This window comes from Colletotrichum lupini, chromosome 2, assembly GCF_023278565.1.
Source record: "Colletotrichum lupini chromosome 2, complete sequence".
NCBI lineage: Eukaryota > Fungi > Ascomycota > Sordariomycetes > Glomerellales > Glomerellaceae > Colletotrichum > Colletotrichum lupini.
The window spans coordinates 5554435-5568200 of record NC_064675.1 but is presented as its reverse complement, the minus strand read 5'-3'; the positions used below and the strand labels follow the sequence as shown (position 1 = coordinate 5568200).

The 13766-nt window shown below is 52.9% G+C and overlaps 4 protein-coding genes across 4 annotated transcripts; 2 read left to right on the top strand and 2 right to left on the bottom strand.

Annotated features, from left to right (window-relative positions):
* Positions 1-2623: 2623 nt before the first annotated feature.
* Positions 2624-4319, top strand: CLUP02_04004 (uncharacterized protein; the record flags this gene model as incomplete). The annotated part of the gene is made up of 3 exons (XM_049283021.1): positions 2624-2833; positions 2951-3157; positions 3207-4319. 3 exons carry the CDS (start codon positions 2624-2626, stop codon positions 4317-4319), a joined length of 1530 nt encoding a protein of 509 aa, XP_049140164.1.
* Positions 4320-7452: 3133 nt separating this feature from the next.
* CLUP02_04003 (uncharacterized protein) lies at positions 7453-7785 on the top strand (the record flags this gene model as incomplete). Its single annotated transcript, XM_049283020.1, has 1 exon — positions 7453-7785. One exon carries the CDS (start codon positions 7453-7455, stop codon positions 7783-7785), a length of 333 nt encoding a protein of 110 aa, XP_049140163.1.
* Positions 7786-8355: 570 nt separating this feature from the next.
* On the bottom strand, positions 8356-10755 carry CLUP02_04002 (YL1 nuclear protein; the record flags this gene model as incomplete). Its single annotated transcript, XM_049283019.1, has 1 exon — positions 8356-10755. The coding sequence occupies one exon, from the start codon at positions 10753-10755 to the stop codon at positions 8356-8358; it is 2400 nt and encodes a 799-aa protein (XP_049140162.1).
* Positions 10756-11398: 643 nt separating this feature from the next.
* On the bottom strand, positions 11399-13270 carry CLUP02_04001 (uncharacterized protein; the record flags this gene model as incomplete). Its single annotated transcript, XM_049283018.1, has 1 exon — positions 11399-13270. One exon carries the CDS (start codon positions 13268-13270, stop codon positions 11399-11401), a length of 1872 nt encoding a protein of 623 aa, XP_049140161.1.
* Between the last annotated feature and the right edge of the window lie 496 nt (positions 13271-13766).

The window sequence follows — 13766 nt, the reverse complement described above, 5'->3', positions numbered from 1 at the left end:
GGCCTGTCGAGCCTTTGCTAGCCCTGGCCATAGTAGCCCGCTGCATGAACTGCTACGTAGTACGGAGTATAGAGTACGGATACTCTAAGTACCTTATTATTAAAGAAAGTTAATTCTTTCTAAGTTATAAGTATAAGAATATAATTTTAATAAAATAGTATAATACCTACCTAGTACTTAAATTAAAATACTTTCTTAAGCTTATTATAAAAAAAAGATAATTATATTATTAACTATTTATTATTAAAGTTCGTAACGCTATAGCTTTAACTATAATAGCTTTATTTATAATAAGTAAAAAGTTTAATTATAAGTCTTTTAAAAACCTCTTTTTAAAGGCTATAAAAGCCTCTAAATTAAGTTAAAATACTTATTAAAATATTAATAACTAAATTAATTTTATAATAATAGTTTCAATAAAAAACTAAGAAACGAACTAAAAAATAATATTAAAATCCTTATTAATATTAAATATAATTAATAAAAAGTAGTAATACGGCTATAGAGTATTAATAATATATTTTATATTGAAAAGATTATTATTAATATTAATAAAATAAATAAGGCCGTATTAATATAATACTTTAGCTTTTTTTTATAACTTAAGGATTATAATTTTAAATAATATTAAAAGTTTATTAAAAAGCTTTTTTAAATATTTTAATATATTTATTATTATTTTTATAATAATAAGATTTTTAATACTTATATATAAATATAAATTATTTATTTTTAAATAATAATACTAGCCTATTAATAAGCTATTAAAACTATAATTGTAATAATTTTTTAATAAGAGAGAGGGTAAAATAAAAGAAAGGATAAGTAATTTATAAAAAGGGTTAAAGTTAAATAGTATAGAATTTGAGGGTAGGGTAGTATTTATATATACTGCGGTAATCCTCTAGTAATGCAAAACGATAGAGTTAAATAGTGGAGTACGGACACTCGCCTTTGCTCTTCAGGCCTCGCGAGGGCTTCAGCAGCTTCTGCCACGCTACCAACTGCGTCAGGAAAGGCCCGTCTACTTTTGTGTATAAAGTTGGAACGCCACGATTCTCCTGCCTACGTCGCCCAACGCCGCTGTCGCCGCCTCATCTCTTCCCAATCTGGTCCAACTACCTTCACCATTGACGCCTCCTCCGACTGGGGCTTCGCGCGGGTCCTACGGAATTACCAGAGGTAGAAGGGGGCTTGCGGGCGCTCAAAGCGTCGCCAGATCGAGTACAAGGACCATTCGGTAATCCACAAGAGCCCACCACGCCTCTCCTTCAGCTCTCGTCTTTCGCTAGTGCCCGTCGAGGGCCCCTTCAAATAGACTGGGAGACCCTGGCTTGGCTCTCGCTCTTCCACTGGTCAGACCGGCCTGTTGAGCATCTTTGCTACCACCGTCTAATTATTCTCTCACCCGCGCTACTGCTTCAGCTTACAAGATCCTGGGTCCAACTCCGTCCAAGGCTCGCGAGACGTGCCCCCGTTTCCGTCCGAGGTTCATATTTATTGCAGAGCGACCTCGAAAGAAACTTCCTCGACAACTATCCCGTACCTGTCCATACACCGTACTCCGTACTCCGTCATCCTCCCACAAACCGGTCCGCCAAAGGCTCCAAACCCAACCACCAGTCCACCACCAACCTACTCGAGACGGGGTACCTGGCGACCATCTCAACCTCTAACACCCCATCTGGACATTTACAATTCCTCCGTTACCTCGCCTGTTTCCAGACCTAGAAACCGTACCTGCTTTGCCGTCTTTGCTCTGCATGCCTAGGGCCCGCCCGCTTGTTTCTCTAAGCGCTCGCCAGTCAGCGATCGACTTCGCCCTTCCAGATCACCAACACGGCGCTTCCACGCACATCCAGTCCCCTCCATTGGCCGCCCACCCTGTCCCTCAATTTCAAATCTGCCTCGCCTGTCCTCAACCTGGTGCTTCTCTGCGTCTATCCAGACAGAATGGGACTGCTCCTGGCGTTTCATTGATATCGAATTAGACTGTGGTATCCCAACCAACGCCGGCCAAGTCGACTTACACCACGCCGGCCGGGCCAACGTGCAGATCCAAGCCTCCTTCCCCAGCTTTACCCGTACCAACAGACGCGGCACAGCGGGACAAACATTCCATTAATTGAGACTTACACCCCGCGACCCTATTTGATTCAGGCTTCCGCCTCTTTTCTAGCTTCCCATCATGGACCCTACAACGACGCTCTTTACGTTCATGCTGTGAGTCGCTTTTATTTAATTCTTTGCAATCTCGCTTTCGTTTTCTTCTCCCGTTCGCTGGTCGAAACTTTGGCTTCGCTTTCGCTCCAAATCCAACAAGATCGATCGCCCTCTCGTTCGAACTCGCATAATTGTATGTCTGGCCAATAGCCTCGATCCCCTCGTCCCATCACGCCTCCTACATGACTCCTGCACAAATCCCAGTACGGCCGAATGAAGCACAAGGTCTGCGAGAGTTCGCTGCCTCTCCTCATTTAGCATTCACACACATCTCTTCGGTTTCCCCAAAGGGTCGGGCAAAGCATTCGGGGACCGGCGCCGAAGGTTGTTTGCTTCTGCTTAACCGTCTGCTTGGGCTCATGTTTCGAACATTGTCGGATGGAAAAGTTTATATCGGGTTATGCTATGCCCTACCTCCCCGGCCCTGGCCTGCGCCCGTTCCTCCCCTCACACCTTCTCACCTGCCATTACCAGCTTCTCAGCGGCAACCTTCCGAGAACTCCGTCAAACACCTTGCAAAGCCAAAAAAATCGTCGCCGACGGTGATCGGCACCTCGTCCGCTCCTGGGTGGGGGACAGGGGACCAGGTCTGATGCTCGGCGCAAGCCCAGTGGCTGGTGTCTTGGCTTTCGCATCATGCTTCATACCTTCTCACTTGCTCTTCATATATATTACCAGAAGCAACCCCTCTACTTACCTTCGCTGACCATCACGACTATGTAGTCAGACTCATCCGACTGTAAGATCAGTACACTTGGTCGGCTCCTGGGACAACTTCACCAAACCATACACCATGGAACGAGATATTCGACGAGATCGCGGCCAATGGCGCGGATGCCACACTTTCAAGGACATTGTTCTGGACGACGACTTGGGTGCGAGGGATACCAAGCGCAACGGCGGCCTGAAGATGGGAAACACCTACTACTACTATGTAGGTTATCTGGCGAGGCTAGGTTGATCCGCGCACTAACACGTCTTAGTACGAGATTGATGGAACCCAAGAGTCGCACAACCCGGCACTGCCTACCACCACCAACTGCCCTTACCTTCCTGGACAGACTGTCAACACTCTGGATGTCCCTTACGAAGTGGCCGAGAGGAAGAGGAGCGCATCGTTGGGCTCGCTCCGTCCTGGTGAACAGAAGACCATGAACCCTGAAGACAAGCTCATTACGCCCAGGCCGCCACCACCAGTGCCTGGCGGTTCAATTCGAAGACTGGGCTCCGCACCGGCTGCACAATCTGGCAGATCCATTTCCCGTGCCGGCTCTACCTCCCCGCCGCCGTCTTGGCGTCGTATGTTCAATAGGAAGCCGTCCACCAGCCGGCTTGCTGAGCGCGGCCGCCAATCCGAGGATGAGGACCGACCTCTTTCACCGTACTCTGGATCTTGTTCGGATGACAACAGAAGCGGTTCATCTGAGGGAAGCCGAACCCGCGATCTTTCCCCAGAGTCCCTGAGACGGTTCCTCTCCGATGAGAACCCCTTCTCCAGCGCTTCCTCTAGCGCATATGGGCGTCCGCCTGTTGTTATCCCCGACGACATTGCCGAGGAGGGAGACGATGATGAGAACTTTGCCAACTCGGCCTACGAGGTCAACCCCTACACGACCAGCCTGTCACCACCGCCCTTCAAACGCTCTCACTCTGACAGCACCTTGCCGGTAGTGCATGCCCCGCGAGTTCTCACACGCGAGAAGAAGTACTCGCCTCTCCCTCCTCTTCCCGTCAACAAGACGCTGAGAGACCTGGCGACGGCACCATCCGCCTCGCGCTTCTCCTTTTCGTCTGACTCCAGCGTCGCCTCCTCCATCGGCCCCATCTCTCCTGAGGATGATACACCATCCTTCTATGACTCTACCGAAGAGGATCGCTACTCCAACGAGAGCGATGCCAACTTCGTTCAGCCCTTGTCTCTTCCGAGCACCAGGAAGCCGTTTCTGGAGCAGAACTACAGCTTGCCCCGGGCTCCCGGCATCAAGGTTCACCCCGGTGTTCACACCATGGTTGCCGCCCCCGCTGATAACGGCCTTGACGACTTGGTCAATGAGATGGGCTGGATGGTTGATGTCATCCGCGGCAAGGGTATCTAAACAGAAATTTACTACGCAGGTCACACTACACGGTGACTCTGCACTACCGTCGTATATATCGATGGCTAAGCACACAACCAAAGCCACCTAGACGGATTACATATCAGGTTATACAAAAAGGCGGCATCGCATCAGCCTTCCCCATTGGGGCACAGGGCTGACTAGCTCATATTCGCAAAAAGGAATCGGATTTTGGACGGAGTACTGGACGAGATATACCCTTTCCTTGCCCTTCTACAGCTACTACCACTCACGGCTTTCATGCCAACGGCGCTTTATGTGGTGGACATCTTGAGGAACTCTGGGGACAATGGAATGGACATCCCACAAAGGAAAAGATGGACAACGGGCAACGGCGCAAATGTGGTACACATTACCAAGGTGTTTGGAGTATTTGGATCGGATTTGCTGTGGCTGCATTGAGCAAGCTTCATTGATGGGAAACGGTTACTCATTGCAAACTAGCGTTGCCATTTTAGGCGGAACGAAGAGATCGTGATAGATGAACCTGAATGAAACATCTGCAATGACTCAAGAAGCTTGAAACTGTCTCCTCCCCCATATGCCAAGTGACAGAAGCCGTCTGTTAGCTTGCAACGTCCCGGGTTACCGCCGGCTGTTAAATTGCAGCATGGGTCACTGACTGATTTAGCCTCCCGCGAAAAGCAAGCAACCTTGGCTCTTTTCGAGGCTCTGGCTCAATAAGCTTCTTTTTTGCTGCTTACGCGCCTACGAATACCATCTGTGCACTCACGGTTGCGGTTTCAAAGGATTCGGAGTGGTGGGCAGTGGACGATTGGAGAGCTGCCGTGAGGCTCGGCCGAGGGCCTCGTACGAGCTGGAAGGGGCACCACAGCGATTGGTCCAATGGTGAGTATTGTTTGTATGTTTGTGTGTGCCCTGGATGTGAGAATATGGTTGGGTGGGCGGGTGAAGGTTATTGTGTCGGCAAGCTCGAGAGTTGAGCAAGAGTAAGCGAGGGAGAAGAGGATGCTTAGCATGAGCGGTTAAGCCAGCGGGAGAGAAAATCCCAGTTCCTGCTAAGAGCCATCCGAGAGGGGAAATGTGTTCATCAAACCATGAAAGAAGCTTAGCCATGCATGTCATTTGGGTGTTTTGGTCTCCTCTTGGGATAAGGTACGGTATGGGAGGGGAGGGGATGACGACGATGTGTAGGTGTAGTTGGTTGGACCAGATTCTCGACGGGCGTCCCCCCCCCCCCCCCCCCCCCTTTCTCCCTTCATTCTCTTCAAGACCTACATTATCTCCAGTATTGTTCACGATGTTTACTTTGGGACAGAGGCAGTGATTTGGGGCTTGAGATACGAAAGCCTTCTTCATGACTTTTACTGGCTAGTTGAAGGTTGTGAGATAGTATTGGCGGTTGATGTTTCATTCCTGATTGGATCTCACAATTTAAATCATCAGTCTTGGTTTGGAGTTCTTGATGTCTCCCGTTTTCGTCTTGGTTACTTTTTGACTACGGCATGCACTATTCGTGTCCGGCGAGCGTCGCCATGGTCCATCGTCATGGTCATGATCCGTCTTCCCAAGGCAAAGTGATTATCACCATGCCCTACATGCCGTGATTTCCCCGATCACGTTGGGGAAGAATGACGACATGTACTCAGATACGATGATCCGTCCCCTCTCGTGTGTCTCTTGATAATGGTGTCTCAACACGTGTGTGTCCAAGGGGACTCACTCCTCGGAGAAACGGGAGGGGTATGCGAGAAGGGGGTCCGAAGATAAAGGAAGAAGCGGTTGAATTGCGATCCTGTTCAACTTACGAGACCCCCCAGATGGACTCTCTCTGCGGTATAGCGTACTTCTCCCTACACCCGCGAATTCTTCGCCAAGTGATGTCAACGTCGGAACAGAAAAAGAGAGTTGACATGGGAGATTGGGGGAGATGCGAGTATTTCAGCGAGGTATAGTGAGGGTGTTCCTATACTTGCGATCACAACCCTCGTCCAGCCTAGGAAGTATCCGGGTATGCTCCCACGCCAGCCAGGCACCTACCCAGGCACCAGAAACGAGGTAATCAAAATTCTGAACGGTGCATGGAAGGGGTTGTATGGCCCGGTTGCTTATTATTCATACCCAATCGGCACCCAGTGGGATTGTGTAAGAAAGTAGGGGTGGGAGGGAGAGAAAAGGCTCAGAAGAGCGGAGGGTCTTACTGAGACCGCAGCACCTTGAACATGGGACGACGATGTATTAGTGAGCGTAAATGTTGATGGTGTGTGTATACGTACGTACGCCCAAGAGAATTATAGAGAGGGGAGGGGGAGAGAGGTACGTAAGGCCAGGTACGGCTACGAGGAACGAATGAAAGCTTCGGATGGTAAGAAGGGAGAGACGGGAATCCGATATCGAACCCGAAAGGTTGGGAAGGTTGGTTGTGTACGTGGTGGTGTGGTATGGTATGTATGGCAGGCTTATCCAACGTGAAGGTGAAGGGGCCGAATGGTCATGGTCAGGGGAAGAAAGGCGAAGCATGCTCTGGTGAGGCTCAACGTCGGATTTGCGACTCCGTGTCAACAGCCTTACTTCCTGCAATGCTACTACTACTGCTACTCTGCTCGCGCGCGTAAACGGATGTATTGGTGAGGCATGCCTGCGAGTGGGAGTTCCGTAGATGGATTGTATGAGATGGCGCGGTGTACAGAATGCAACCACGTAACCTCGTCCCCTCCATCCACCTATATCCCGCGCATCGTTGATAGTGTTTTCGATCAAAGATTGAATTCCGAGTCTGGCCATGTCCAACGGCGTTACATTCCCTCGAACCTCCACCTTCTACCACTTCCCTACCCTGGACCTGACATCTTCCTCCTGATCATGCGTTCCCACATGTCCGCATCTATCACGACTCATGCCCGGAACAAGAAAGTCGAGACCACACCTCAAATTAAGCTTTTCGCTCACTCAAAGTAGCACCCAGGGCCGTGGGTTGTAAGTGGTCTGTCTACAGTCGTACGTAAACCCGCCCTGGTCTGATCACCAAAAAAAAAAAAACCATCCCAACATTCTTCGGCGCGCGCGCGAGAGAGAGAGAAAGAGATCTGGCACGAGAAAAGTCAACCACTACACCCCCAACGTCCAAACAAATTCTTAAATAGCGTTTTTCATGCCCTCCAGCCCGACCGTACCACCTAGCCAGCCATACCGGCCTCCAGCAGCTCAGTCTGCTTTCGGTCTGCCATCCCCCCCTTTCGTGCTTCATCATCCAGCTTCCGAGGGCCCATTGATACCATTGAATTGTGTCACTACGTACGAGGTGGGAGAAGGGAAATCTCAAAAAGAGACTTTTGACGACACGGGGGGGAAGAAAGGGGGGTTACGTGTGTCTCGTCGGTCTTTTCTCTCCCGGCCGAGAAGAATCACCCGGAATGCTGTGGAGTTCCGGAATTCTATTTCGCTGGACAACTCACGAGATACTGAACTGGACCCTTTGTTCTGATGTAGTGATCACATGTCTCATTGGTAGTACTTATGAACAATACCATACTGTGATGACCAGTGATGCAAAGGAAACGAACAACACACACAAGGACAGAGTGAAGCATTTGTTCAAGTTTCTCAGAGCACTTCCGAGAACGGCAGAGCATATCTTTCCCACCTTTCAACGAGGGGAAACTTGCCCTACGGGTATTATCACAATAGAAATACAGTATCCCCGTCCCATCCCACACCAAAAAGGCCATATATAACGCCGTACCCAATACAGCAAGCGGCCTGATAAACGCCCGTGAACATTGTGGGCCTCGAAAGTCGAGCCCTGGCCCCATGTTTTGACTTTCCTCCTACCCTCCCTCTGAACTCCCCGTGTGTAGGTATGTGTGTATGTTGGTGTGTGCCTTGTTTCGGCCCACTCTCTCCGATCTGATCGGTCGGAGCCTATATTTGTTCAGGGCGCAGGAACAAACCGTCCGATGAAAATCCTCAAATAGCCGTGGCTTTTTCGTTCCCGTAAAGTTTTTTCTGTTCTGCTCAACTACTCAGGCGGGCCTCTCATAGAGTTTGTCCTTACTCAGACAACGGTCGCAACCGAAGCGGCAGCGGGTTGTGTTGCAGACTCGGTGACGGCCAAGTTCACTTCCTTGTCCTGGGTGGGTTGAACTTGGCCTGCTGGTTGCGGCGCTTGCGGCTGGGCTGGCGGCGGCGGCGGCTGCTGGGTCTGCGGCTGCGTCTGTGCCTGCCCCGCCGACGGTAACGGTGAGGGCACCGTCGCGGCATCCGTCTTGGCTGTCGGCTGATCCACCACCCCCTCCTGAGCAGGTAGTGTCGTCTTGGCATCATTGGGTTCCTGCTTCTCGGTGCCTTCCCCGACGGCGCCGTTGCCTTTCTCTGCTTCTGTCTCTGGAACCTTAGCCTCCTCCTTTTCCACCTCCTTCTTCTTTGGCTGTCTTGGCGGACCTCCCTTGAGGAATCGCTCCGGCACCCCGCGAGCGGCATATGTGCAGCTGCCGACCCATGCGCCGAGCAGGCTGCTCCACTTGTACTCGCCGCGGCGGAGTCGTTGAATTTCGCGGTACGCGTAGGCGTTGAAATAAGGTAAACCCGTCTCGGGGTCGCGGTAGCGAGCGGGGTGGGCGGTAATGACACATACTGGCCGGGGCGCTGGCTTTGCAAGGCGGTCCATTCGCCGTCCAAAGAGAATCTGGGTCTGTACAGTCTTGTCACGCACACGCTCTTCGTCAAAGTTGCGAAGAATAAAGGCGTTGCGAGCAACCTCGCTCGGGGGAGGCTCCTCAGGCGCCGGTGCTTCTGCCGGCGCAGGCGTAGTCGCAGGCCGTGCGGGACGAGAGGGATCGACCGTCGGTTGTGATGGAGGCTTCGGCGGAGCGATTGGTTGTGACGGCTGGAGTGGTGCTAGTGAAGGTGGCGGCGGCGGCGGTCTTGCTGATGGTGGAGGGGGAGGAGCCGGCATGGATAGAGGAGACTTGTGCTGGCATACATTCGGAGGCGCCAGAACATTGGACTTTGGCTGCGTCGTGTGTTGAGCAAGGTGGATGCCACCCAAGGGAGGGGCAAGAACAGGCGGCGCGAGCACTGGAGCTGCCAATACCGATGTCTTTGGAGGTGGCGGAATAGGGGGAGGAGCCATGGACATGGAGCCAAAGGTCGGCGGTGGTGGTATTGATGGTGGTGCCATGATCCTGGATTTGTCTTCAGGCTTGGGCATGGCGAGTGACGACGATGGCGGTGGAGGAATGGGTGGGGGAGCCATCACACGGGGGCGCTCTTCCGTCTTCACTATCGGTGCAGGGTCTGTTGGGACGGGCGGAACGGGTGTCGATGGCGACGATGCCTTTGAAGCATCGTTCTGCTGAGGTTGGTCGACATCCATTGACGTCGGGGGAGCTGGCGGAGCGTCAGGCTTTGCGTTCGACTGTGCCTCTGCTGTCGTCTCTGTCGTCGGTGCAGGCAGCGTCGGCTCAGAAGCATTCGACGCTGAGCCCTCCTCCTTGCCATCTTTCTGGTCCTTCTCCTTGCCCTTCGTCTTATCCACCTTTTCCTTCTTCTCCCTCTTCTTCCGAACGGGCTTCTCTTCCTCGGCGACCCTGCCAACGTGCTTCAGATGATGCTCCCACTCACCAATGCCGCTCCAGTACGTCACCACAGGGCCCTTGAGTGTTCGGTTGTTGAGAGCGGCGAGCTTCGCAAGCCGTTCTTCTTCTCGCGCTTTTTCGGCCACCTCCCATCTGTTTAACGACTTTGCGTTGCGCTTCTCCACGAGGGCCGCCTCAGCCAACCGTTCCGCCTGTGTCATGGGCGGTTTCTTGGACGCCTCGAGCTTCTTTGCCTTCTTTTCCATGATGGCCACCTGTTTCAACCGCTTCGCCTCGCGTTCCTTCATCTGTTGGTGCAGCTGCTCCTTGCTGAGCATCGTCGTCTGGCGGAGCGAGGCGCGGATAGGCATGTCAGCCGCCGAGGGCAGCCAGCTCGTCCGTTCCGACTTCTTTTTCGGCCGCGGCGCGGGTGCGGCCGTCTGTTCGATGCGGACCTTTTTTCTGAACTTGGCCGGGATAGCTTCCTGGGCCTTGCGTTTCCGCGACGCTAGCTTCTTCTCCCTGGCCTGCTTCTCGAGCTCCTTTTCGCCCTCAAGGTCGTCTCCCTGCTGCTGGTCATCCTCGTCGTCGGATGACGAGTCCATCTGCACGTCGGAACCAGCATCGTCGACATCGCTGAAGCCTTCGTCGTTGTCGTCTTCGGCAAAAAGCAGTTCGAGGTCTGAATCGGGTTCTTCGTTGGCGAGCATCGACTTCATGCGGTTACCGGCGGTAGACCGCTTTTCTCGACCGGTCGCCAACCATTCTACTGTGGTCGGAGTGTCGACTGTCGGGGTCTCTTTTTCGCTGTCGCTGCCGCTCGAGTCCGAAGACTCATCGCGCGATGAAGGTTTGGTGTCGTTTGCCGTTGTAGCCATCGCGTCGGTCGAATTGAAAGGTGTGGATTTGGGCCCTTAGCCCATGTCTGCCGCGCTGTGAGAGGTGCGGCGTGTACAGCCGGCGGCCTGTTCGAGTGAAATGGGTTGCGTGGGGAGAGTTTTGACGTTGAGGGTGGTAAAGTAGTGTCTGCGTGAGACGCGTCCAGAAGGGTAAAAAAAAAAAAATTGTAGATGTAGCGGACGTCGCGGCACTTGTGACGTCTGACAATTCGACTTTCCTAGAACCACCTTCCGGCAAGGTACCAATTACAAGCGAATCGGGAGTTAGCGGGCAGCGGGCAGCAACCAACGGCCCCAAGTCCCTCAGTGGGGCTTAGGGGGTGTTACCTCCGTGCGCCGTCACCCGATTTCTTGAGGCGACCGGCCACGGCTGCCTAAGGTAAGGTAAACCTGCCAACACCATATATGTCAACTTATCATTGCAGATGAGACCCTGATATGATGTTCTATATTCCAAGCTTGTTTGCATAGTTTCCTATGACGTGTAATTGCTAATCTGTGGCTGGCATTGCCAGCTCCTATGTGTACTCCGTTCCCATGACCAAACGCCGCCTGTTAATTCATGTAATGCTCCCGCATCCCTTTCAACCCAAAAGTACAGGTAAATCCGGACCTATGCAAATCACATCTCCTCACTCCAGCTCTCGCCCGCCTGGGTCCATTCTTTACACCATCCGAACCAGTACCTCTTATTGCAGCAAGGATCTGAAGGGGGTGCTTTGGTGGGCGCTGATGTCGGGGTGGCCGTGGGCGCGGCAGTGATGGTGTGAGACGGGGTTGCGCCGGGGAACAAAGTCGTGCTCGTGGTCGATGTAGTCTTGTCCTTGCAGCCAAACCATCCAGGTGTCTTGCAAGTAGTCGTCGTTGTTGTAGTCGTAGTTGAAGACGAAGTGGTCGTAGTCGTGGTCGTCTCGTCCTTACATCCAAACCAGCCATGGGTCTTACAAGTGGACGTGGTCGACGTGGAAGTAGTAGTGGTAACCGGCGTCGTCGTGGTCTCATCCAAGCAACCCCACCAGCCCGGCGTCTGGCAGGTGGCTGTCCGAGTACGCGTCTTCGATGTTGTCGAGGACTTGGACGTCGTGGTCGATTCGGTCCCGTTGCTCTCATACATTTTCCAGTTGGCACAGTCGCGGCATTCGGGCGTAGCCTTGCACTCTGGGACCGTGTCATACTTCATGATGACATCGTGGATCACAGATCGGATCTTGTGGGTTCCGATGCCGACTCTCCATCCCTTGTCGGCCACAACGTCATAAACGCACTCAAGTCCAGAATGGCAGGCCGATTCCATGGCATACCCAGCAAAGGAGCACGTCGCAGTAGCACCATTACAGGTCCCAATGTAGATGGGGTCTGCCGTATGACCAAAATGGAAGGCGCCGGTATCTGTGCGAGCCTGGTGAAGCATCTGATCGTATCCTGGAGGAACAGGCAGTCCCAGTCTGCTGGCGGCGAGCGCCTCTGGCACGGCCTCAAAGGTCACGACGGGAATACCGTAGGTCAGGCCCAGGAGGGAGCTGACTGCGCCCCCGAGAGAATGGCCCGACAGCCAGATGTTGGAGTCGGGGAACAGCTCGGTAACGTTCGAGTACAGTTCCTTGGCCGCCGTGTAGTATCGGTGCTCGTCTTTGAGCGCTTGCACGACGCAGGTGTTGTTGCATGAGTAGGTGGATGTGGCGCAGTCGCACACTTGATGCCAGGTCCACTGCCCCTGCTGAGCACAACAGCAGCTGAAGAAGAGGTTGTCATTGACCTTGTCGTTGGTGGTGGTTCCCTCTCCGTCAAAGATGGCCGTAGAAGTTCCCTTGAGGCCAATAACAATAGTCGAGTTCGTCTCGTCCGCCCAGATGTGCCCCCGGAGTCCGTCACCCTCCCATCCGAAATCAGCGCTCCTATTGTAGCCGCTGCCGACCTCTTCCCAGTCCGCCTTGCCCTCCTCTTCAATGTAAGCGTTTGCAGCCATGATGGCAAGGCTGATAACCGTGGCCTTGTCCGTGACGTTGGGTCCGGGGACCTCGTCGGTAGTCCAATCGGATGGCGACATGATGTTGACATAGCCGCGCTGACGAGCTTCGGTGACCATGGGATCAACGACAGACGGCCGACGATCAACCATGCGCTCGATCTTGAGAGGCGTGCTCTGGGCCTTCAGAGGCATCACCCTTTCCCTCTTGTATCCGTCCTCCTCCGCCAGCCAGACCTGGTTATCGGCGCCGTCGGAGTGGCGGACATCCTTGCGTCGGTGCAGCTGAGGATGCCGATATGTTCCATGGTGGAAAATGTGTCGTAATGTAAATATGTGTTCGCCCGTGTTGGGTTGTGCGGTGCTGGGTGGAAGTAAAGGTCCTGGTTGAAGGACGGCCTCGTCGTTGTTTGGCACTTCCCCAACGGAAGCTAGAGTCGGCGATACCGCGAGGAACGATAAGAGCAGCTGTGCCGTAACCCTGCCAGCAGAGCTACACTGGCCCCCTCGCCCTAATTTGAGTCTCATGGTTGTCTCAAGACACAAGAAAAAGAAGTCGCATCCAGGAATAATGGTTGACGAAGAGTAGGGAGCGAAAGCAACGAGAGGTTGGGTCTCGCGGAAGGCGACGCGTGGAGGTAGATGAGTACAGGAGGATCAATGATGCCGACGTTGAGATGCGCAGACAACGTGCCCCAAGTTATGACAGCATCAGGTGGACGACGCTGGCGCTGTTTACGTTGCCTCCGACTCGCGGAGAGTGCACAGATCAGGCCCGATAACCCAGTCCCTGCGCCAAAAGGTCTCCGCCTCCGGATCTGCGTTAAGACTTTATGTCGTCAAGACTGCAGCCGGCTTAACAGCTACCCTGGGCGGGTACCTATAGTCTCATGTCCCCCGATAAGGCGCAACCAGGGATACCCGCACCAGCATGTGACCAATGTCCCCTCAGATAGCGCGCATGCCTTCTGTATCCGAAGCTGCCTGGTGCCTGGCATCCACCGTTCCACGCCACTTTGGGGGA